Here is a 23,142-nt window from a genome sequence, read left to right on the forward strand (position 1 = left end):
GTACACGAAGGGCCGGGTACACGAAGGGCCGGGTACACGAAGGGCCGGGTACACGAAGGGCCGGGTACACGAAGGGCCGGGTACACGAAGGGCCGAAGGGCCGCCACGGCGCGGCGGGAGCGGGGCGGCGAGGGGCGGGCGCCTGAGCGGAGAAACCGCTGTTGTTGCGGTATTGCTAACTGCAGGCGTTGGGTTATGCCTGCTAAGTTCAGTGTGCGTTTTCCAGTGGTAACGCCAGTAATTTTTGAGCTGCTGTGGCGGTCACTTGTGTGTGGTGGGTGTAACACGGTGTTTGATCCCTACAGAATTTCACTTGCTCGTCTACGGCCCAAGATTTCATCTTTCTCTGTTTAGCTTCCAAACGAGTTACACTGTCCAAAGCCTCCGCATTTCCTATTTATCTAGTTCTTCTGGTTTCTCAGATTCTACCTAATTAACTGTGCTTCCTGCTTTGCTTCTATGTGTTTATAACCACTGTTGGGACAGTACAGCAGTGGAGGTTTTGCTCCTTCCTGTTAAGGTGCTTTCAGGGGGGAGAGAATGCATGTCAGACGGACTGTTGACTCTAGAAGATGCTCGCTCACTTCCTGCAGCAGCCCTCTGTCCTTCCTGAACTTCTCCAAAGGGGAAGTAACCAGGAGCTGGCCTTCGGTCAGCGAGGATGAAGGCAGTGTAAAACCACCATTACGCCAGGCTTGGATGATTGAGCCTCCATCATAGGTTGTAAATGGACTCCTGTAATGGATGCATGTGGGAACAGTCACTCATGCTTTGGAGCATTTAGGATCCCTCAAAGTATTCCTCTTCTGTGCATTTGTTGCTTCAAAATTGCATTCTTCTATTGACTGCGTCCTCTAGTAGCAAGCTGTTCCAGTTTGCCCTGTTACATATAGTATCAATTTTTGTTTTTTTATTTTGTACCTAACCTAACGGCTGGTTTGGGATTGTGCCCTGTAGTTCTCATACTGGAATAAACTATTCAGCCATTATCACTCTGCTCTTTTAAAATTTGTGTATCTGTATCATATTTCCCTTAAGTCCAAATTTTACCCACTGACCATTTATCTATGAGATAATTCCACATGCTTTTGATTGTCCTTTCTACATTTTTTTTTCTTTCTTGGTTATACAGTGCACACTTAGCTCCCCATGCACCTTTTTTCTTCTTAAAGCTGCACATGATATTTAAGTGTGGTGATTCATTAATTTATATAGTAGCATAATAAAATTGCCCAATTTATTTTCTGCTTTTTAGCAGTTTCTGGTGGATTTTTTGTTTTTACTTTTTTTGACTGATACTCAGTGTACCGACAAGGTTTCTCTTCTGAAACGAGACTTAATTCTTACCCAGACTGATTTTTTGTTTTTAAAATTTGCTTATTTAAATGTCTGTTCTGACAGACTTCACTAGATAGTTCTGAGTTGATCATCGGGCTTTTAATTCCAGTACCTGAAAGGGGCCTACAGGAAAGTTGGGGAGGGACTCTTTATAAGGGCGTGCAGCGACACGATGAGGGGAAATGACTTTAAACTGGAAGGGGATAGATTTAGACTAGATATTAGGAAGAAATTCTTTGCTGTGAGGGTGGTGAGATGCTGGAACAGGTTGCCCAGAGAGGTTGTGGATGCCCCCTCCCTGGAAGCATTGAAAGCCAGGCTGGATGGGGCTTTGAGCAACCTGATCTAGTGGGAGGTTGGAACTAGATGATCTTGAAGATCCCTTCCAACCCAAACCATTCTATGATTCAATTGCTATATGTTGTCTCTTAGTTTAAGAGAAAAATTCACTAGGACAGAAAGAGTTGTCATAACTAGAATGATTCTGGAACTTGAAGCGACTTCCTGTGTCTCTGATGGGTGTTCAAAAATTAGATAAATAGTAGGATCTACCTCTCCTATTTTTTGGTGTTTCATTGACTTCTGTTTTGTTGACCTACTTTTGTTCTAATACATCTGTATGAATCCCTTTTTTAGATGAAAAAGTGAGAGGCCAATCTTTTTCCTCTGAAATAGTGTTCTTGTGGTCATCAGTGACTGTACATGTAGTGTATGTACTGTGCTGCAGAGATGGAAAATGCTTGCCAAACTGGATGAGGAAATTGATGATGTTGTGTGGCAACTGAAATAAAAAGTCCATTTTAGGACATGATTTAGAAAAAAAAAACTTTTAAGGGCTCTTTGTATTGTTATTATTTATGTCTTGTTTTTGACATGTTTAACATGTAGTTCTTTTTTTAAATGTCTTCTATTACATGGAAGCTTTCCTTTTTAATTTTCATTTTAAAAAGAGGCGAACCCACATTTCATACAATATAATTCTGTTTAAATTTACTTCTCTTTTGGCAGCAGGTGAAATGCAAGCAAAAACAGAAAAGACAAAATCTTCTCTGAAGAATGTGAAAAAAGAAGTAGGAAAACCAGAGAAACTGAAATATAAACCACTCACTGGGAAGGTGTTTTACCTCGATATTCCATCAAATGTGATCTCTGAAAAAATAGGGAAGGATCTTAAAGAACTAGGAGGCGTAAGTGAATGTTCAAAGAGCTTTGTGAAACTAAAAGAAAATCTGCATCTGGGAGGGCTATTCCATGTACTGTCCTACTGCGTTTTAACGTTACATTGATTTTAGATGTGAAGGGGTTTTATTTTTTAATGTTATTTTAACGTTTAGTGTAGATAATCAGCTTATCAAGAAGTTGTTTTTGTGGGGTTTTTGTTTGTTTTTACTAGGAGCTGTTTCGCTATCCGTAGCAGAAGTTTTTATCACAGAGGGTTGTTTTCAGCTGATGGTTTGTTTACTTAGATTTTTATCCAAATGCATTAAGTTTCAGCGTTTGAGGCAAAGTGTTTCTGCAACCTCTGAGTATTTTGACACGTTTACATGTTATAACTAAAGTTCTTCGGATGAACCTGAAAGAGGTTAGAGGAAGTGTTTTGCATATGTTTACGGAAAGTCTTGTGTTCTTTTAGCTTGCTATGGGTTATTTGTTAAGACTGCCTTTTTAGCTGAATGATTTGATGAAGTTTGTATGTGTTTAATCGAATTGTATATAGGACAGCATTGCCCAAAGTTTCTAATACATTTTATGTTTAGAGGCTACTTAACTAAAAGCGTAATGGGAGATTGGTTTGGCTTATTTTTTTCTCAAGTAAGTACAGGCAGAGGCTTATAAAGGCTGAGCTGGAATAGCTATCATTTAGCAGAGGGAGGAGATAGTCGCCCCTCTGCGTTCTGGGCAGGTTGTGGAGAAAGAACTGAAGAAGGAGCTTTTGTGTGGTTGTCGGGCCCAAAAGGATGTAGAGAGAAGTGTAAAGTTTTGAGAGATTGGCAGCACGGAACACCAACTCCTCAATATCGTGGTTGAAATGTAAGCTGAATAGAGGAGCAGAGTTAGGAAACAGGTCTAAAGTGGCATGAGATGAGGTTTAAAAACAAACAAACAAACCCACACTGACTTCTTGTGTTGTTTTTTCCTTTTTTTCCCCTCTTTTTTAAAAGGCAGTCTGGAGCTCTTTAAACAAAAAGATTTGTATAGCTCATTCCACTTACAATCTGGATTTTAACCTTAATGTTTTTAAGTACTCATCCTTCTACTGTGAGCAAACAGCTATGAAAGCCGCATGTTTAAGAGCAATGCTTCAGCCCATTCTGGTGGCATTATCACAAGAATGGCTGATAAGGCTAGGGTGTGGTGAGGAGCGGCAGCAGGAAATTCAAATACTCTGCAATGTCAGCAGTCAGCTGAGGCGATCAGCTCCAGCGCTGGAACAAGCTGCCCAGAGAGGTGCTGGAGTCTCCTTCTCTGGAGATATTCAAGACCCATCTGGATGACTGCTTGTGCAACCTGCTCTAGAGAACCTGCTTTAGCAGAGGTGTTGGCCTTGATCTCCAGAGGTCCTTTCCAACCCCTCTGATGGTGTGGTTTTGTGGTTGGTGTTTACTACAGGCTGCCCAATCCAGGGAAGCCTGTAGACGAAGTCATCTTAGTTCAGCTACAACAAATACTGTACTTGCGTGAAGCCTGATCTAGTGAAAGATGTTCCCGCTCATGGTAAGGGGGGACAGGCAAGATGATTTTTAAAAGGTCTCTTTCAAACCATTCTATGATTCTGATTTGTCTTGTGTTATAAATGCTAGTAGTAATGAGTTTAAGTGTTAGGAATCTGGTGTTTAACTGCTATCACTTCTACCCAGCCAATGGTTCATTTGGAGGCCAGTAATGTTGCATAAGACGGAATTTGTGAGGCGCCTGCTGGTTTGTTGGTTTGGTTTTTTGCATACGCTTCAGGATTTTTTTTTTCCTTCCATAAACCACAACTATTCTGTTCCTCCTTGTTCCACCATCTGCTTTGTTCCACCAAAGCAGATGAAAATACTGCTTGGTGATAACCCAACAAGACATTTTGGTAATAAAAGTTGTCTAATACTTTCATAGTCAGTTTTTTGCATTTTTTAGCCTTAGCATTTAACCTAAATAAGGCATTTCAGTAAATATTTCTGCACAGAGTATGTTAATGAAAATTAAGTATTCGTATTTAAATCATAAGTTCTGTAAGCATCTTGCTAATAGCTTGTTTTTCCTAATTCTCTCTTCTATGTGGAAAAAAACCACTTTGATTCAAGCAAGTAACATGGTGAGCAGTGTAATTACTTAGGCCACTCTGAAGTCAAATATTTTGAATTAGTTTAAGGGAATCATGGCAGTACAAGTATAAGATTTCTGTTTACCACTGTAAAAAAATGGAAATACTTAAATTTCTAGTTTTCTGAGTGTTATTTTGGCAATACTGTTTTTTTGACTAGAGGAGTGCTGAGCAGTTGTATGAAATTGATACTAGTCAGGATGCTGTCTGAAATTAAAGTCAGTAAGTTGCCACAATATGATTTCAGGTTACACGCATCTCTGTATTTAGCATTGAACTATCGTGAAAATTTCATTTTTCTGTGGGTTCTGAAATTCACTGTTATATCTCCTTGTAAACTGTAAAATATGTTTGCATATACATCTTTGAGTTAAGTTTAGCTGAACACTTCATAACTTCTGTTAAATTACATGAGACGTGGTTTCCCTTGAATTATTCTGTAATTTCTCATTGCGCTGAGTTCTTCCGTTTGGAAGTATTATAGCTTGATACGTCAAGAAATTGTAATAATCAAAACAAAGCAAAGTTGTTTTTATTGGGATTAGAAAATCAGAGAAGTGAAACAAACTAGAATTTGTGACTGGTAAGATCTTACTACGGTTCACTTGTAATTGTCATATATGTATTTTAAATATCTTCCTGATAACTCTGTTTTGTGAGTGTAATAGTAGATTTCTTTAGAAGTTTTGTCACTTTTCTTCAATGCATGCAAAGCAAGAAGGGAATTACTGATCTATTGTCCTGAAGTAATGATTTGCTTTATTTCTTTTTATTTAGAGAGTGGAGAGTTTTCTTAGTAAAGATATCAGCTATCTGGTGTCCAGTAAAAAGGAGGCAAAATTTGCACCAACTCTTAGTCAAATTTCTCCAGTTCCTAGCCCAGAATCTGTATGTAATGGAGGAAATAGTTCACCTCAACCCAGCAACCGAAAAGATCGACAGGATGGAAGCTCATTTAAGGCAGTGGATGCAGTAAGTTTCTATAATAATAATGCTGCAGAACAACTACCATCTGTGAGATGCACTATCAGAATTTTTCTCCTATTTTGTTTTCTAAAGATGGTAACGGTCCCTTGGATTAATAAGTTTTTTGTTTTCATTTTTAAACATTTAAAAAATACTTTTAAACTCTATTTCTGGTAAATTTATTAAGCTTTAAACTTAAACTAATTAAGAAAATTTTCAAAGGCCAATTAAAAACAGGAATGCTTTCTGCAAACACTGAAATCTGTTTTCATATAGTGTGACTGAATTATAGTTAAACATTGCCATTGTTAGGGAATCATAGAATCCTTAGAATTGGAAGGGTCCTCTGAGGGCCACCTTGTCCAGCTCCCCTGCAATGATCAGGGACACCACAGCTAGATGAGGTTACCCAGGGCCTCATCCAGCCTTGCCCTGAAAATCTCCAGGGACGGGGCAAATAGCTGAAGTGACGTGACCAGGCTTCCGATGCCATCTATCAATTCCAGTCTTTAGCACTGGAGTGTATTAACCTGTGTTTGCTGTGATGTTGTTAATGTAAATATCTACAGAAGTAGTCTTTGATAGTAGTTCAAGGAAGTAATTACAATTGAACACTGTGTTATCAGGTTTTTGGTGTTTTTTTTCTTTATTTCTTAGATGAATGTGGTAATTCCAACAGTTAGTATCTGAGTTTCTGTGGGTTTTACCTGAAGTGCTTCTTTGGCAAGTTTGGCTTCTTTTCTATCCGAACTGCATCCTTGTTACTTATTTAGAAACATAGGCATGGGACAGTCTGTGGGTTGGTCTTTGTTGCACTGCGTGACTGAGATCACCTGGATAGGTGAAGGCATGTTCATTACTAACGTACTGAATATAGTACAAAGGAGCTGTTGATGGTAGAAAAGACAGAGGTAAAGCTTAGGCTACAGTTAATTCATGGCTGGTATCTAAATTTAGCACAAGTTCTATTGATGAAACCTCATCTTTTGGTATGTCCTGCAGGCTGCTTGTTCACACCATCTGTCTTGATCCAGCGTTTGCCATTGCTTCAGCCGTTCAATGACCTGCTTTCATTGAAAACTACTTTTTCTCCCCTCAGAATGTATGAACCCCAAGCTTGCAGGAAAAATGAAAATTCACGAAAAATAACTGTGAAATAAAGAAAAGGAGACTATCATAGAGTTTCGCTAATAAAAATGTTTTAATTTGCCTTACCTTTTACTTTCTGAAATGAAATCTAACTTGCTACAAATGTGTTTCTGTTTTAATACAGGTACGTTTGAGCAGAGGAAAATCCTTAGCTGAAAAAGCAATCAGAGAGCAGGTAAGCTGAGTAATCCATAAATTTGTACTTGAGAAATTTTGGTCCTGCAGTTCTGGAAAGCAAGCACTATAAGAATGATGATGGTGTAAGACAGAGGTGTCTCATGGGATATTCAGGCAGAAGTTGGGGGATTGTTGTAAGCAAAACTGTCAGATCGTGTTTTTTTAGTTACTTCCTGAAAAACTGAAAGCCGTATTGTCTTATAGTCAGTATTCGTATTTTATAAAGATTGCTACTGTAGTTAGCATTTGAGAAGTGCTTGTGAAATTGAAGTAAATGTACAAATTCAGTGTCTTCAAGTATTAGATACTATAAAGTATGATAGTAGAGAATGCTCTTGGCTTTGTGAAAGGTTAACTGTAATCCTTTGATAGTGAAGTGCTGTGATGTGGAGATGGAAAAGTCAGTTGAGGATAGTTGTAAGTATTTTGGCAAGAAGTAAGTAGTCTACAATTGGATCTCAACTTATGTAAGTTCATGTTACAAGATGTAGTATATTCATTATGTTTTATATGATCTACTGCTTAAAATGATATATATATATATATTTTTTTTTTTTTACAGGAATTAATCCCCTCTGGTAGCATACTGTCCAATGCTTTGAGCTGGGGAGTGAAAATACTTCATGTTGATGGTAAATATCTTTGGTGAAGCATAACTTGAACCAATAACATTGATTTATTTAAACTTTTTTGAGTTAAAAATGTTAAAAATGATAAATAACTTCAAATATGCAAAAACAAATTCAGCTGAATATAATTTTCTCTCTACCAGATGTTAAACATTACATTGAACAAAAGAAGAAAGAGCTCTACCTAATCAAAAGCACAGGCAGTTCTTTTAAAGATGTGGTAAGTGGGTTTTTGCCATTCGTGAAAGTTAATTTGATTAAATGAAAAAAAAAATATAGGCATATTAAATATGGCCTACTGTGAAGCATACAGATTTTATTTTAATCAAGTCTTGCTTATGTTCTGTTCTTCACTGACTAATATGTCTTATGAGTTAGTTTTAAGATCATAATAAGAAAATAAACTATTAGTTATACATTTCTACGTTTTTAAAAAAAAAAATCCGTAATAGCATTAAGTAATGAGTAGTTTTTTGCTCTTTGGGTGATTGTCCGTGAACCGGGAGTACTGAACAACTTGAGATTTTTATTTTGCCTACCTCAAAACAAATAATAAAAAAACAGCTTGGTTTTAGTATAATGTAGGTTGTGGTTACATTTTCCTGTGAAGTGTTCGCTGTGATTGAAACACTTTCCTTTTTGATTGATTTGTTTTGAAGAATTTCAGTTCTATTCTGTGAAGATCCTGTCTGTAGGAAAGCTGTCAGTTGCTCAGCTCTGCCCTGTTTCCTTCCTGGTCTTTCTTTCAAAGTAGTGCAAAGCACATTCGGGCTATTCTTCTAATAATGCGCAGTTGGCGTGTGAAAATCCTAATTTCTCCAGTTTTTAATCTGTAGTATATGTAGACATTGAAACTATTTTAATTGCTTCCATGATTCATCTACAGTTGTTCTGTAATTTAAATTAAGCCTGTGAAGTTGTTCAGTTACCTGGTCCAGGCAGGGCTAGGTGATACGTAAATAGCAACATGCTATCTAGAATGTGTTATGTAGTTTTGGAGTGCAGCATAACTGATTATTGAGGCCACATTAAATCTTCTGCTGAATCAACGATGTATCAGTTTTTATGAATTGCAGTGTGGTATATTTATTTCTTTTGCAAGTAGTATAAAATGAGTGTGTACCTTTTCCAGAATCAATTACAGCTAGTAGCTGATGCTGGAATTTAGACTTCAAGCTTTTCTAAGGACAAAATATTCCTTAGCACTTAAAATGTTTTTACAACGCTTTGTCTGTATTTAAGAATCTGTTTCTAGTCATGTTAAGTGTCTTCGGAGGGGAGAGAAGGCGAACGAATAGATTTACCTTGGTGGTTTTGTTTTGTTTTGGTTTGACTTTTTGGTTGTAGTAAAAATAAATTGAAGTACCTCAATGACAACGTTTGTTTTTGCAGTGTAGAAATAAGTGCTGCTTTAGGAAGCATGACTATGTTTCCAGTGTACCGATGAGCTTGATTTCTACAAAATTTATCGCAACTGTGTATCACAAGTCATGATTATCGTGGGGAGACCCTCATGAGTTAAAATCAAACCTTGGGATAAAATGTGAAATAATTTTCACAGGAATTTCATACTTTTTATCCTTTTTTTTTTTTCAACAGGGAAAACAAGTTACTACTCAAAAGTCAAAAAGTAAGTATCTCAATATTTGCAGAGGTTTTGCTGAACTTTTTGAACGCTTATAAGTGGATCAAATGTAAAACTGTCTTCTAACTTGTAGGTCTAAGAAAGCTTCTTGAAAATCAGGAGTTTGTCAAAACACGTGCATAATGAGTTATAAATAATGCCTGTCTATTCAAGAACTAGTCAATCACTAAATGAAGAAAAGTATTTCTCTTTTAATTTCCTTTCTTTCCTCTCTTGAGCAGGTAGACTGAAAAATCCATTTGTGAAGGTGGAAGATAGAAGTCGGTGAGTGTTCTGTGTGATTTCAATGTAGTTCTCAAACTGAGTAATGCAGAAACATTTAATATGTCTTGATGGACTTGCTAACTTTAAAGGCCAGACGTGCTGTTCCATCTCTGTGTGGTCTGGGTAGGTATCCATGTTTAGCCTCTGAATGAAATAAAGGAGGTATTAGTACGATAGATGTTTGTGATGGGTAGTAGCAATGGAAAGTTAATGTGTAGGAATTCATAGATCAGGTGAGGGGATTCCTCTGGTTTATTTTGTACAAAGAGCCAGATGGATTAGAAGGAGGAAGCCTGGAAACTTTAAACCTTGACATCTTGCCTGTTTTTTCTTAAATCCAATTCACGTAGCCCAAAAGGTTAATAAAGCTTTCTGTATTAAATAGTAGTTCTAACTTCTAACATTCATCTTGAGAGACTTGAAGAAAAGTCATTATACCTAAAACCATTCCTTGAAATCAGCCAAAATTTACGGTTCAATGATATAACACAACTATTATTCTAATTTCATTATCTGCTGTAGCACAGGATCTGATACTTTCAGACCTGAAAATTTTTGCATTTTTCCGAGCCTGTAACTGAACGGATCTGATTGTGTAACTCCTCAATAAGGAAAGAGGTTGCCAGCAGTTGGGAGAAAAATGAATTATAAGAACATGAAGTTCTTCAAAGCATGTTTTGCATCTTTACGTTCTTAACTAACTTCTGCTTTATTGTAATGTTGATAAGCTCCAGATATGTTGACCAGATTTCTTTGACGCTTATCTGAATTGAGGGTAGGGAGTGGGAATTTTGAATTTAGTCTTAAACTGGTAAGAATAGGTGTGATAGGTATGAGGATAGTGGAGAGAGTGGGATGAATGCTTTTTTTTTCAAGCACAAAATATGTAAATATAAATGTGAATTTTAACTCAGTATTGAACTCTGAACACTGCAGCTAAGTGATTAATTATGTGAATTTCTGTCATGACCTTTTTAAAGTGGTTTTTAATATGTGTAAATGCTGGTGTACTTGCTAGTCCTGTTATTTTTAGGTGTATGTTTCTGTGCAGGAAAACTACTTCCTTGAAAATTTAATGTTCAGTTTTTTAAAATGTTTTCAATGGTAAATTGGAGATCTTTCAAAAAGGGAGAAATTGATAAAATGAAAAAAAAAATACATTTGAGGTAGGAACTGCTATTTCTCAGGAACACAGATTTACCTTCATCTGAATTGTTATTAATTGTATTGGTTGTGCAGATCTCCACAACCTATCGCATAACAGACAGCCATAGCTGTGGAATGTGCTCGACAGCTCTGAAAACTCAAGGCAAACTTTCTATTTTGGGGAGGTATCAAGTTTATAAGGAAGGAAGGAATTACTTTTCCTAGATTATTTATCTGCTTAGCGTTTTTTTGTACATTACATGTGAAAGAGAAGCATGTTTTCAAAGAATTCTTGACCTATTTATGGTTTGTAATATAAACTACTGTTTAGTTGTTTTGATGCTTCTAATGCACCTGTTTTGTCTTAATACAGCTTCTACCGACCATTTTATCTACAGTTACCTAGTTTTCCTGTTCTCAACTACTGTGTTCCAAAACCTGGTAGTCCATTTGAGGTGGATAAGAAGCATCCTTCTGGTCAAAAACAAACTCAGTCTAAGCAAAGGTTTGTTGATCACTCATTGTTGAGAAGAGAGAGGTTCTCTAAAATAACTGTAAAATAATTATTTCCTAAAATAATTCTTCTGCTTCTTATTTCTGTGGTATTTAATACTAATTTTCACATCTTGACTGTTGTATTTGCTACACTGTAACTGTTTCTGTCTGTCTTTCTGTACCCTCTTTATCTTGTCTTCAGTCCTTTTTTTAGACATACAGATGCATACATCCAAAAATGCAGCGTTCTCCTATCATTGTGGGTCAGCGTAAGATATTTTTTTTCCTTTCTGCCACTGGTTTCTTCTTTGTCTGCCTCTTGGATGCCATCCAGTAAGTATTTTATAGGGAGTAAATTTCTTAAGACTTCCTGTGATATTTGTCAGTAAAAAGCTAAGAAGGAGGCACTTTAAAATTGTAAAAAGTGATATTCAGTTATAGTGCAAAATCATTGTTGCTAAGGAGTGCATCTGCCTTACACGCACAATTAAACTTACAGAACTCAGACATTGCAAATGTTGCTTCATTGCGTCAGAGATGAAAAATGGATACTAACTGCAGTTAGTTTGTCTTTCAGTAAGTGTTAATGTGATATGGTTTGACATTCAGGCTCTGAGCACTCCAGCTGCAGTTAGAACATTTGATAAATCAATTTTATGATTTGAAACAACTTTCGAATATTGATTTTTCTTTTATTAGGGTAATCTAACTTGTGTGTGTCCTTAATTTCTTTTTTTCTTGCATATATGGAGAGTATAAATGTCTATTTGACTTCAAGAACTGATTCATAGCAAAGACTAAAGATATTTAGCTGAAAAGCAGCTTTGATTTACATGAAACTTTTCTGTGTCTGGTAACTTCTGCTGCTGTTCTGTCCTTCGGATCTAAAACTTATTTAGGTGTGACACTTGTTTTCTCTATGAAACAGCTTCTATGCTGTCCGGATTTTGTCCAGTCTAAGCTATTACTAGACTTGTGGAGGTTTTCAGGTGACATTATGATGATAAATGAATATAGCAACATAGTAGTGCAGTGACCTTTGCAGTAAGGAGGGTATTTCTGATGGTGTCTCTTCAAAGGGGCTTTAGGACAGCCTGTTCTCTTTAAACCACTTTCTAAGAAGGAGACTACAATAGTCTCTTCATAGATATAGATTAAGAAATGTATTAGTTTTAAATTTCAGGAATTGTGTTCAAATTGTATGTCTGATTAATCTTTCAATTTGGCGCATGCCAGAGAAATTTAGGTGGCATTTTATTTATTTCATAGCCAGCAGGTAAAGGTGAGGACTGTCATTTTTTTAAGAAGGAAAAGGTAAGAATGCTTGCTTGTTATATCTTTATCTGAAAGAGTAGGATGTTAAAGATGCTGTCAATTTAACTTGCTTCTGCATGTGGAAAGATTGCAATCATTATTCACACTTCAGATAATAAATTCTGTTTCTTTTCTCTTGTGGTTTGCAAGCTTTACTGGTTCTTAGTGATTTCTATATTTCTAAAGGGAAGAGGTGAAAAGGCTAGTGCAATATTAAAAGTAGACTCTGGAATCTGGACAAATGCTGGGTTGATTATTATTAATGTAGATTCTTGCTGATTGAAGGTTGTTATTGGAAGCACCAAACACTTATGCTCAGCAATACATTGTTATGCTTTGTGGAAGTTAGTTTTCTCAGGGCAGTTTGTAAGTTCAGGACTTCTTTTTATATAAAACATCTATGCAGATACCTGGTGGAGTCTGACAGTATGATTTTTGACTAGACAGGGAGATGGCACTATTCTCATGAAGTAAAAGGGAAGTAGAAACTGACGATTTTGCTTTACTGGAGAGTAGCTTAATAGCGAATTGCAACAAACAGTAGCTCTGCCCAGATGAGGTCTCTGAAGGTCATGGAACAGATATTGAAAACCTCTTTGTGGTTGTATCTTCTGGAAGAACTTATGGTTCATTTCCTTGTATTTCCACTTAACCTGTACCTTGAAAAAGAGGACAGAATCATACTTGATCAACATGTTCAAAAGCTGCATATAACCAACAAATAGGACTATTCTTTACCCTCTATTAAAGAATGAAAGGTTGTCTATTATACCAAATGCTTTTCCGCATCAAAAATACTGACGGGAGATGAGATGCTAGAAGACCTTTTTTTTTTTTTTTCCCCCCCCCCCCCCCAGTTTTGACTTTATCAAACCTCCTTTTATCAGCTATACAAAGAAATTTCAAGAAATTCTTTGATTTGGCAAGTGAGATTTGTTTTACAAGTTCAGCATTGTTTAATCTGAGCCAGTGATAGCAGTATATCTGTATTAACCTGGATGTTTAGTTCCACTGGGTATGCCCGTTTTGTTGCATAATTTGTTTATTTTTCAGTGCATTTTTTTCTCTTCTGTTTTTCCTAAGCATTGACTAAGCTGGTTTAAGTAGTCTGAGAAGACATAAAGATGTTCATTATTATTTTTTTCTTGTAAATCACCTCATTGTGGCCTTCCAGTACTTGAAGGGAGCGTATAAACAGGAGGGGGATCGATTGTTTGTGAGGGTGGATAGTGATAGGAAAAGGGGGAATGGTTTTAAACTGAGACAAGGGAGGTTTATGTTAGATATTAGGAGGAAGTTTTTCACACAGAGGGTGGTGACGCGCTGGAACAGGTTGCCCAGGGAGGTTGTGGATGCCCCATCCCTGGAGGCGTTCAAGGCCAGGCTGGATGTGGCTCTGGGCAGCCTGGTCTAGTGGTTGGCAACCCTGCACTTAGCAGGGGGGTTGAGACTCGATGATCCTTGGGGTCCTTTTCAGCCCAGGCCATTCTATGATTCTATGATTCCATATTTGACGCTTATTAATTAATATCTTTTCTGTTAGCAGAACCAAAATAAATAGTGACAAGGACTGTAGAATTCCTGTTCAGCTCCATCAGAAGGACAAAAAAAGGAGAGGATATTGTGAATGTTGTGGGAAGAAATATGAAGATCTACAAACTGTACGTGTGAAACATGAAATATATTGTTTTCAATCAGTCCTAGAACAGTAGAATCAACAATGTTTTCTATTTGCCATTTTAATGTGTTTTTTTTTTAAGTTTTAAAAGGTCTATTGAGCGTATTTTCTAGAAAGCAGCAAGTAGAGGTTTTCTCTTTTGTAGATTTCAATTCTTCCTTGCTGCCTCTGAGTATGGTAGCTGAAAGCATTAATGGTTCTTGTCTCAGAGACACTAGTAGCAAGATCCCCTGTTCAGTGGATGGAGGGAATGTGTTGAATGTAGATTTTCTGGATCTTAGCAAGGCTGCCTATACTGTTCTTCATAATATCTTATGAGGCAAACAAGTATGCAGTGCACTGGGTGAAGAACTGACTCACAGGGTTGTAGTGAATGGGACTGTATCTGGCTGGCAGGTGAGGTGCTGGTTGGCAATAGGCTCAGTGTACGCCAGAAGTGTTCCCTGGCATCAGAGAGGGCAGACTGCACTTCGGGGTGCATTAAACACAGCATAGCCAGACGGTCAAAAGAGGTGATTATTCAGATATATTAAATATTAATGTGGCCTCACCTGGAATATTTTGTGCAGTTCTAGGCCCCACAGTTTAAAAAGGTTATTAAGATACTTTACCATGTCCAAAGAAGGGCAACAAAGCTGGTTGAAGGGCTAGATGCAATGAGGAGGAATGTTAAGCTTGGAGAAAAGGTTGAGGAATGACCTTATTACTGTCTTCAGCTTCCTGAGGAAGGGAGGTGGAGGGAGAGGTGCTCATTTCTTCTCTGGTATTTAGTGACAGAATGTGTGGCAGTGGCTCAAAGGTGTGACAGGGAATGTTCAGAGTTGACATTAGGAAAAAAACATTTTTATTGAAAGGGCAATTGGACACTGGAAAAGGCTTCCCAGGGAGGTGGTTGATGCCAATCCTTGTTTAAGTGGCATTTGGATAGTGCTCTTAATGGTATTTTTTTTTAACTTTGGGTTAACCCTGATGTAATCTGACAGCAGGACTCAGTGATCTTTGTGAGTCCCTTCAAAATGGAACTATTCTATTCTAGCTACAATAAATTTTCAGTATTTACTTATTGTTCCATCAGAGTATTGATTTGTATATTCATTTTTGTAGTGTTACTTTTATTTCATGATTACCTTTTAATTCCAGCATCTTGAAAGTGAACAGCACCAAAACTTTGCACAAAGCGCCCAGTATCAAGTTGTTGATGATATAATCTCCAAGTTTGTTTATGAGTTTGTTGAATACAGGGATGATGAAAAAAAAGTGAAAAGGTAAGTTGCGTGTCCTAAATTTTAAAACTTCTGTGAATTAATGCATTAAATATAAAGATACCTTAGTTAGAAAATTCTGAACCTAGTATGGAACAGGTTCGTATTTTTCAGTCTGATAAACGTCGCTGAAACTTGCAATGCAGTAGTTTCAAAAATTAGAAGGAAACAATGGTGCATATGGTATCACAGGAATATGAGTCTAGAAGGACTTTCCAAAAGTTGTTCCATCTGTCCGTAAACTTCAGAAAAGCATTCTAAAATATACCTGATGGAAGGACAGCAGTGTCTGGATATCTTGCTCTGAGAACTTTCTGACGTTCACAGTAGCCTAAGATGAACAAATAATAACCTCCTCAGTCAATCTGATCTCCTTAACAAGGAGATCAAGTCTAGATTTTTCTATCTACAATCTATAATATTATCTCGAGGGGAAAAAACATATAATTGTGCTAAGCTTGTGTGTACGTGCAATAGCATATTTACAGGTATTCATTGTCATTGCATCATATTTATCAACTTTTGTTCTTAGTAGCATTGTGACTGAGACTTACTGAAATACTAGACTGCTTACCTTTATGTATTTTTAAAACAATTTCATGAGATGTAGAAATCAATAGAAAAACATTGAATTTAAATACAAGTCACTCTGTTCCAGCAGAAATAATGTTTCTACCCTAACTTTCCTTCGAGTGCAAAAACAAAAACTTCTTTGTCATTTTAGTTGCTTTTGTAGATCTGTTTGCATAATGACTTATGTTACTTTCTTTCAACCATTTGATTGTTAATCATTGTAAACCATTTAATTGTAGGATAAAATGTAGTACAGGATATTTTTCTCCTATTGTTGGAAAGATAACTAGACCAGATGAGCTGAAAGAACGACTGAAAAAGCAACGCATTTCATTGAAAACTTACTCGTGGAAAGATACTGCAATGCAGGCACTCAGACTGGATCGTCAGCCTGCAGAAGTACAACCAAATTCTGTGCTGGTGCCTACCCCTATTTCTGCATCTTTTTGTTCAATTCTTTACTGTCATCTGTCTCAACCTCCAGGAGTAAGAAGTAAACTCAGAAATCATGGCGAAAATACTAGAACTGATTGCTTCTGTGCCACAAACCTAGGACAGTCTGTAATATCATCCAATTTCATACAACCACTTCCTCAGAAAGATGGTAAATCATATATGGAGAACTTGTCTCAAGATTATGAGCCATTCAGAAAAGAAATACTTGAACAAGAAGAAAATAAAAAGGATTTACAGTGTTTTCAGGAAGGCGTGTGTACTTTATATTCTCATACTCAAGTTACAGATTTCAGTGAAAAAGACAAAAACTTAGCACAGCCTAAACGAAAATTAAATCATGCAGGAGTTCTACCAGCAAAATGTTTGAAAAAAACAGATGCCAATCCTACGTTTGTCGAGAAACATCGTGATTTATGTGATAATCATCAACAGATGCAGCACAATGTAGTTCTGGAGGCTGAGGTATCTGAGCCTGCTATAAACAAAGAACTTAATGAATTGGCTGCTGACACTGCACACTGTTCACCATCCGGAAAGCTGCACAGAAAAGTAAAGCTTTGCTTAGGAAGAAATAGTAGAGAAAACCGGAAACAGAATATAGAGTTGTGTGTGAAGTATGCAGATGGACTGGCTGTCCCCAGAGAGAAAAGGGCTTGCAGCTCACCAGTGCAGGCCCTACTGGAATTATTTCAGACAAGTGAAATAAAATCTGAGTTTGGAGGCTTTTCGGTTTACACTGATCATGAAGATTCAACCGGCACAGAAGATGTATGGGAAGGGCAGAACACAAATGTTATTTGTTCGTTATTTTCCTCTTCATCATCATCCCCGTTTGTTGGATTTTAATGCTGTTTTATTTAATGTAATGTTTTGCAAATAAATTTGCAGATTTAAGATTTTATTCATGGAAATTTTAAGTCTTGTATTATGTACAGGTTAATTTGTTTGCACGTTTTTTTAATGCAAAAACTTCTATATGTGTAAATATGAATAAAACTTGCTAAGAGTTTTCTAAAAAGGTACTGCATTATTACAGCTAGTAAAGGGTTCTGACCACTGGATTTTGTGTTATATTAATTGCTAGGCAAAATCGATAAGCATGATGTAGCTGCTTTTGGATAGTATATTTTTCTAAAATCATTGACTAGGCACATTTGCACAGTACATTCTAAATAACCACATTATAAATAATAGGATGGTTCTCTGTAAATAAGACAGTCCGTTACTTATGGACCACTGATGATTTGTGGGGATTTGTTTGCTTCTCATATTCCTTCTGCTACTACTTTACCAGGGAATGCAAAAAAAAAAAAAAAAAATCACTTGCTTTCTGCATATCTCTTCTGCTGAAGTTGTTTTAGGTAGGGAGTTTATGCAGTCGCAAAGAAATAAGATTAGGAAAGTATGTACTGTGTTCTTCAACTGCTCTGCCATAATTTATTCTTAGACTAAACCTAGATATACTGTGTATTTCAGTGAATGGAAAGCAGTAGATGTATGGTTTAAAAAAAAAAAAAGAAAAGAAAGAGAGGCAGCAGTAATAGTCTCAAAACAGCCAATAGGTTTCTGAACAGCTTGGGACCTTAGTTTGATTTTTCTTTCTGAGCAGCCAGCCTGTGTGCCTAGCCTGGTTAGAGGCAGAATGAAAGACATGAGTGGGAACTGGGAGGACTTTTAAAATACTTTTGCATCCTTACCAGAGCTGATCTCTTTCAGGATTTCCATGTCTGTAAATGGTGCAAGGCATAAATACTGAATTACAGTGGGGGTAATTGTGAAACTTCATTAATAAATGTAAGCGCCTCAAGGTTTTACAAGCAAAGATCTAAACCAGCAGAAATTACTCTCATTAATTTTTGCATAACTGTAAACAAATAATTCATCTCCTACCCATTTAACACTGTCACTCTGTTAGTGTTCTTATGATTAAAATGTGTTCTCCAGTTGTTTACGCTAGTTTGCCCTTTGGTATATGATGTTTGCTATGAGGGGTAGGTAAAGATTCTTGGCATGCAGGGAGGAGTGCAGTTGTGTGTAATTTCCCATATGTTTATCTTTCTAAGTATTTTCCTCCCAATTTTAAAAAGAATTATTACTTTTTGAAAGAAATAGAGACAGCTAGTTATTAGAATGTTTGTCTCTGACTTCCAAGTCTGAGGAGAAATGTGTATTTACAGGATGTGTGGTGGGGATTCTGAGAAGTGTCAAACACTGCCACAAGTACAATTAAGTTGCTAGAATAAAGGTTTAGCATTAGAAATGCATTTTATCTGTAAGCAAGTCTTCATAGTAATTGCACATATAATTACAGTTTGAATTCCTTCTTAATACCTAAACAAATTTCTAATGATTTCATTTTGGATAATCTGTCTGTGGATCTGATAGGCTGCTATTGGTAGCTTTTATATTCCATGTAAAAACAACTGTTAATATTCTCATTGCTTCTATTTTTTTTTGTGATGATTACAGAAACTTGGTGCAATATTCCCATACTGTCTTCAGTACAGTGTACACCTACGTACAGAGTGCAGGAATACATATTTTTGCAAAGCACACAAATTTTTATTGTTACAAAGAAGTGAAAGCTTTACCATTTGGGTGGAATAGAAGCTGCTTCAATTTAAAGTCTGATTGAAATAACCCCCCAAACTTTTACGTTAGGAAAGTACTCTTGTTTAAGTGGTGGTCTTGTAGCCCAGTGACCTTTATGGTTTTGTCTTCATAGTACTATTTTAGCAGAGATTGTTAGCATAATCTTTGATATGCTAAAATAGAAGGCATGTACACGTGCACAGTTAGTAAAAGCCCGTGCATTCAGTGAACTGGTTTCAGTGTAAGGATGTGTTGTAACTGATCTGTTTGTACCCACCTTTTTGCTTCGTTATTGTAGGACAGAGAAAAATCTTTAACTGAAGACTTAAAATAGAAACAGTAGCTACAGATGGCAAATTTGGGATAAAAATTAACATGAAAAGAAATACAGGTGCTGACACACACTTCTAGAAATAAGACCCTGGAAGAGAGGTGTGTTGTTTTACTTTGGTTATGTGTACGCTAAGTCTGGTTTGGTGTCTCTGCTGCGGGTGCCCAGCTACAGGCTATGACTTTTCTCCCTGGTATGTGTTTATTTGGAACAGAAATGTTTCTCTGTGGTTAATCTGTGGTGTGGCTGAGAGGACAGAGTTCCCAAGGACCTGGACTGTGTCTGTGTGTGCTTGCATATGCATGTACAGGTAGTTAATGATACGGTATATGGTGATAGTGGGGATTAATCACTAAAACCATACACCTATGTAGCGTTCTGCAGTAACTTCTGAGATTCGTACTGTCAGGTAAGCCCTTAGAAGGCCCTGTCCTTAAAAGATGCTCAGAAACATGCTGTAATGATTCCTTCCTGATTTTCTTGTTATCACTTTGTTTTTCTTTCTGTTCAAAATAACCACGGATTTTCCTTCAGTGCTACTTTAACATCTTAACCCAGGAGTGGGGCTTTCTGGCTCCCATAACAGTTGATGAAACATCTTGTTGCTCTTGACCATGCACGATAAAGGCATCTCCCCCAAGTTCCTCTTGCTGTTCTTAGGCCGTGCTGATGAAACTTCTGGCAATAGTGCATCTAATTTTGCAAAAGAAGGCCATACCTGCAGGCCGTTCTTTCGCAGGTAAGTGACTGCATTCCATCTTGTTATTGTGCTTCCAAAGGTAGCAGCAGGATCTTCAAGGTTTAACATTTCTTGCTCAGCATAAAACTACAGGGCACTTGGAACAAAGTGGCAGCCAGGTGACTGGTAAACTGGGCTTCGTTTTGTAGACTTTCTTTAAGTTGCAAATCATGCTTCTGGGAGAAAAGAGAAAGCACCAGCTTACTTTCCCTACACCACCTAAATGTCATCTCGTTGTGCTCCTGTCTGTTCAGCATTCTGAGCAATCCTGATCTTCGTGGTGTCTGCTACTGTCTTTCTCTGAACCCTTCAATGTCCTCACTGGGAGTGGCTGGTTAAAGCGTGCCCTAGATTTCAGTTGCAGTCTCTTAATTTCAGAAGACAAAAGTTGTCTGTGGGAGGAGGAATGTTAAACTTTTCCTAGCCTTATGCAGCTGTAATGTTCTCTAGTTGGAGTCCGTGTTGTTTTTCCATCACGTCTACTCATACATTCTGTTGGATAATGCTCCGTTGTGTTTTCCTCAAAGCCAGAAATCTAGATTTTATCAGAATTCTAAAAATACAAAGCGATTTCTGTAGGGTTTTTAGTATTTTAAATTGCTGATAGAGTACTTTAAAAGTTACTCTAGTTTCTTCAAAACTTTAGGCAGTTTAAATCATGATTGCAAAGTCATTAATTCTTACTGCAGTCATTACAGCAAAGCTTAAGCTTTATTACTGGGAGGTAATTTTCAAAAACACCCCAAATAAATTAGAAACTCAGTGTCAGCAGGGCTGTTTAGTCGTGTATCATTCTTATTTTCTGTGGAAATAACACTTAGATGTTTAATTCAAGTATTAAATTGTGGCGTAGAATTAATTATGGCTCACAAAGAGTCTTTGGAATATCTATGGTAAACCAGAAGCTGAATTTCTACTCATAAATCACTTTTTTTTGCCTTTTTCTCCCCCCGATGCTTTGAAATATTGGTGAACATTTTTCAAGCCTCATTCTTCTGCAGCTGTGGTTTAGAGTCCCATCGAACATGCTCATGTTTGGCAAATGGTGAAGACATGTTGCAGCATAGGGGTAGAGCTATTACTGCTCATTTTAAAAAGTTGGCCTGGGTTTTCACTGTAATAGAATTCCACGGAATGTTAACTGGCAAGGCAGTGACAGCTGGAAAGCTGGCCTTGGTTTGCAGATGGCCATTTCTGTGCTGAGAGAAGACAAGTGTATGCACCTGGCATGAGCTTGCAGTGTGAAGGTGGACAGCCTGCCTCAGCTCTGAGCAAGCCCAGGGAGATCCCAGTGTGATAGGAAGAGGTAAACAACAGTGTTCTCCGCCTGATTTCCCGAAGCCCAGGGAGTTATTGAAAAAAGATCAGTAAATGATAGTTTTACCCGGAGAAGCCGTCAGGGCCCCATCCCTGGGAGGTGTTCAAGGCTGGGTTGGATGGGGCCCTGGCAGCCTCATCTGGAGGATGGCAACCCGCCCAGGGCAGGGGGTTGGGACTGCTTGAGCTTTAACTCAACCCCAGTCTGGCCAAAGCTCCCTGGGCACTGCTGGTGGCAGCCAGAGCTGGTGCTGCCCTGAGCACCTCCTGTGTATACCTGCAGTGGTTCTCTGCAGAAAGGTAGTATCAAGAGATAAGAGATGATGTGGCAATCCAGGAAAAGAGTCTGACTGCCCCATGGATCTGTATGCCTGCGTTCAGGGGAGACCTTATTGCACTCTGCAACAACGTGAAAGGAGGTTGTAGTGAGGTGGGGGTCAGCCTCTTCTATCAGGTAGCAGCGATTGGACTAGAGGTAACCGCCTGAAGTTATGCCAGGGGAGGTTCAGGTTGGATATTAAGAAAAAATTATTCTCAGAAAGGGTGGAACAGGCTGCCCAGAGAGGCGGTGGAGTCACTGTTCCTAGAGGTGTTTAGGGAAAGTGTAGATGTAGTACTTAAGGACATGGTCAATACTGGCAGTAGGTGGACAGTTGGGCCAGATGGTCTTAGAGGTTTTTTCCAATTTTAATGATTCTGTGATTCTATGCCTGCTGCATATGTGATACATACCCCATGTCATGAGTCCTCACAAAGATAATGCCATAAGGGGTTGTTGTATAGGTACCAGTGGGAGCAGTTTTCATCTTACAAGCAACTAGAGGGTGGTTGGCTGCAGCCCCAGATGTAAGGATTTGTAACTTCTGAAAAAAAAGATGGAAACACTGTATTATAATACTGCTTTTTCTCTCTTCAAATAGTCCTTTCTCATTTTCTTGTCTCACCTTACTCTTGGTCCTCTAGGTGCCCTGCAGAAGGAATGTGTGCCCATTGTGTGCTCTTTGAGCAATGGGGACCCAAAGGATACGTTGAGGTGACGCTGTCTTTCCTGCACAGTCCAGGTGCATTTAAAATACCCTGAAAATGCTTTGCTCCCAGCTTCACCTTGGTGGGCTCTTGCTTTATCTGTGTGCTTATGGGGGGAAAACACACTGAGGAGATGAATTTCTTTCTTCTAGGCAGTAATTGCTTCCCTTACCACGACGAGTACGGCAGTAAGCAGCCGGGCCCGAGGTCCTGACCTTCCTGACGTTCCGCGGGTGCCTCAGCGCTGCGCGGGCCGGGACCTGAGGGAGGAACGGGTGCGGCGGGGGTGCGGGACGCTGCGCTGCCCCGTGGCCCGGGAGAGCGCGGTGTGGGGTGAAGTGAGGGACCCTGCGCTGAAATCCTTTTAAACTCTGACGGGGAGAAAGCGGGGAGGGAACGGGAATTTAAGAAGGGAGGAAATAAAGTCATGGTTTGGGGGGAAAGCGGGTTTGCTCTGGAAAGGTGCAGCTGAGGGCTGAGCCGGGCTGGCGGCCGATGAGGGAGTGAGGCGGCGCGGGGCGGAGAGCGGCGGGCAGCGGGCGCGTAACGCCGCGGGGCTCCCACAGACGCCCCCGGGAGGGGGCTCCCGGCTGAGGAGCTCCCCCCGCGCGCTCTCCCGCCGCCGCCTACATTTCCCAGCACTTCCCTCTGCCGAGCGGGCTGCGGGAGCCGCGCCGGCTGTCGCCATCCTCGCGGGGGGCTCGGCGCGGAGCGGGGCGGAGCTCGGCAGCTCCGGCC

General features: G+C 38.6%; 1 protein-coding gene and 1 long non-coding RNA gene across 11 annotated transcripts in view; one reads left to right on the forward strand and one right to left on the reverse strand.

The window, feature by feature from the left end:
- The window catches only part of DBF4 (DBF4 zinc finger), an 18,503-nt gene extending 1,086 nt beyond the window's left edge, over positions 1–17,417 (forward strand). For 3 of the 10 annotated variants that reach the window (XM_021387526.1, XM_021387519.1, XM_021387527.1), the window contains exons 2-13: positions 2,347–2,525; positions 5,423–5,617; positions 6,885–6,935; positions 7,500–7,569; positions 7,710–7,786; positions 9,166–9,196; positions 9,430–9,475; positions 10,995–11,126; positions 12,386–12,430; positions 13,974–14,091; positions 15,249–15,373; positions 16,183–17,417. In XM_021387526.1, coding sequence (XP_021243201.1) covers positions 2,355–2,525; positions 5,423–5,617; positions 6,885–6,935; positions 7,500–7,569; positions 7,710–7,786; positions 9,166–9,196; positions 9,430–9,475; positions 10,995–11,126; positions 12,386–12,430; positions 13,974–14,091; positions 15,249–15,373; positions 16,183–17,245 — 2,124 coding nt within the window. In that variant the 5' untranslated portion in view covers positions 2,347–2,354 and the 3' untranslated portion in view covers positions 17,246–17,417. The remainder of the gene's footprint in view (positions 1–2,346; positions 2,526–5,422; positions 5,618–6,884; positions 6,936–7,499; positions 7,570–7,709; positions 7,787–9,165; positions 9,197–9,429; positions 9,476–10,994; positions 11,127–12,385; positions 12,431–13,973; positions 14,092–15,248; positions 15,374–16,182) is intronic. The other 7 variants (XM_021387528.1, XM_021387523.1, XM_021387529.1 and 4 more) reach the window with 5 other exon arrangements.
- On the reverse strand, positions 17,906–22,975 carry LOC110393973. Its single transcript, XR_002435293.1, has 3 exons — positions 22,323–22,975; positions 22,111–22,241; positions 17,906–20,614 (listed from the first exon to the last, which is right to left on the reverse strand). It is a non-coding gene; the product is annotated as an uncharacterized LOC110393973 (long non-coding RNA).

The sequence above is a fragment of the Numida meleagris genome, chromosome 2 (genome assembly GCF_002078875.1).
Source record: "Numida meleagris isolate 19003 breed g44 Domestic line chromosome 2, NumMel1.0, whole genome shotgun sequence".
NCBI classification, from domain to species: Eukaryota; Metazoa; Chordata; class Aves; order Galliformes; family Numididae; genus Numida; species Numida meleagris.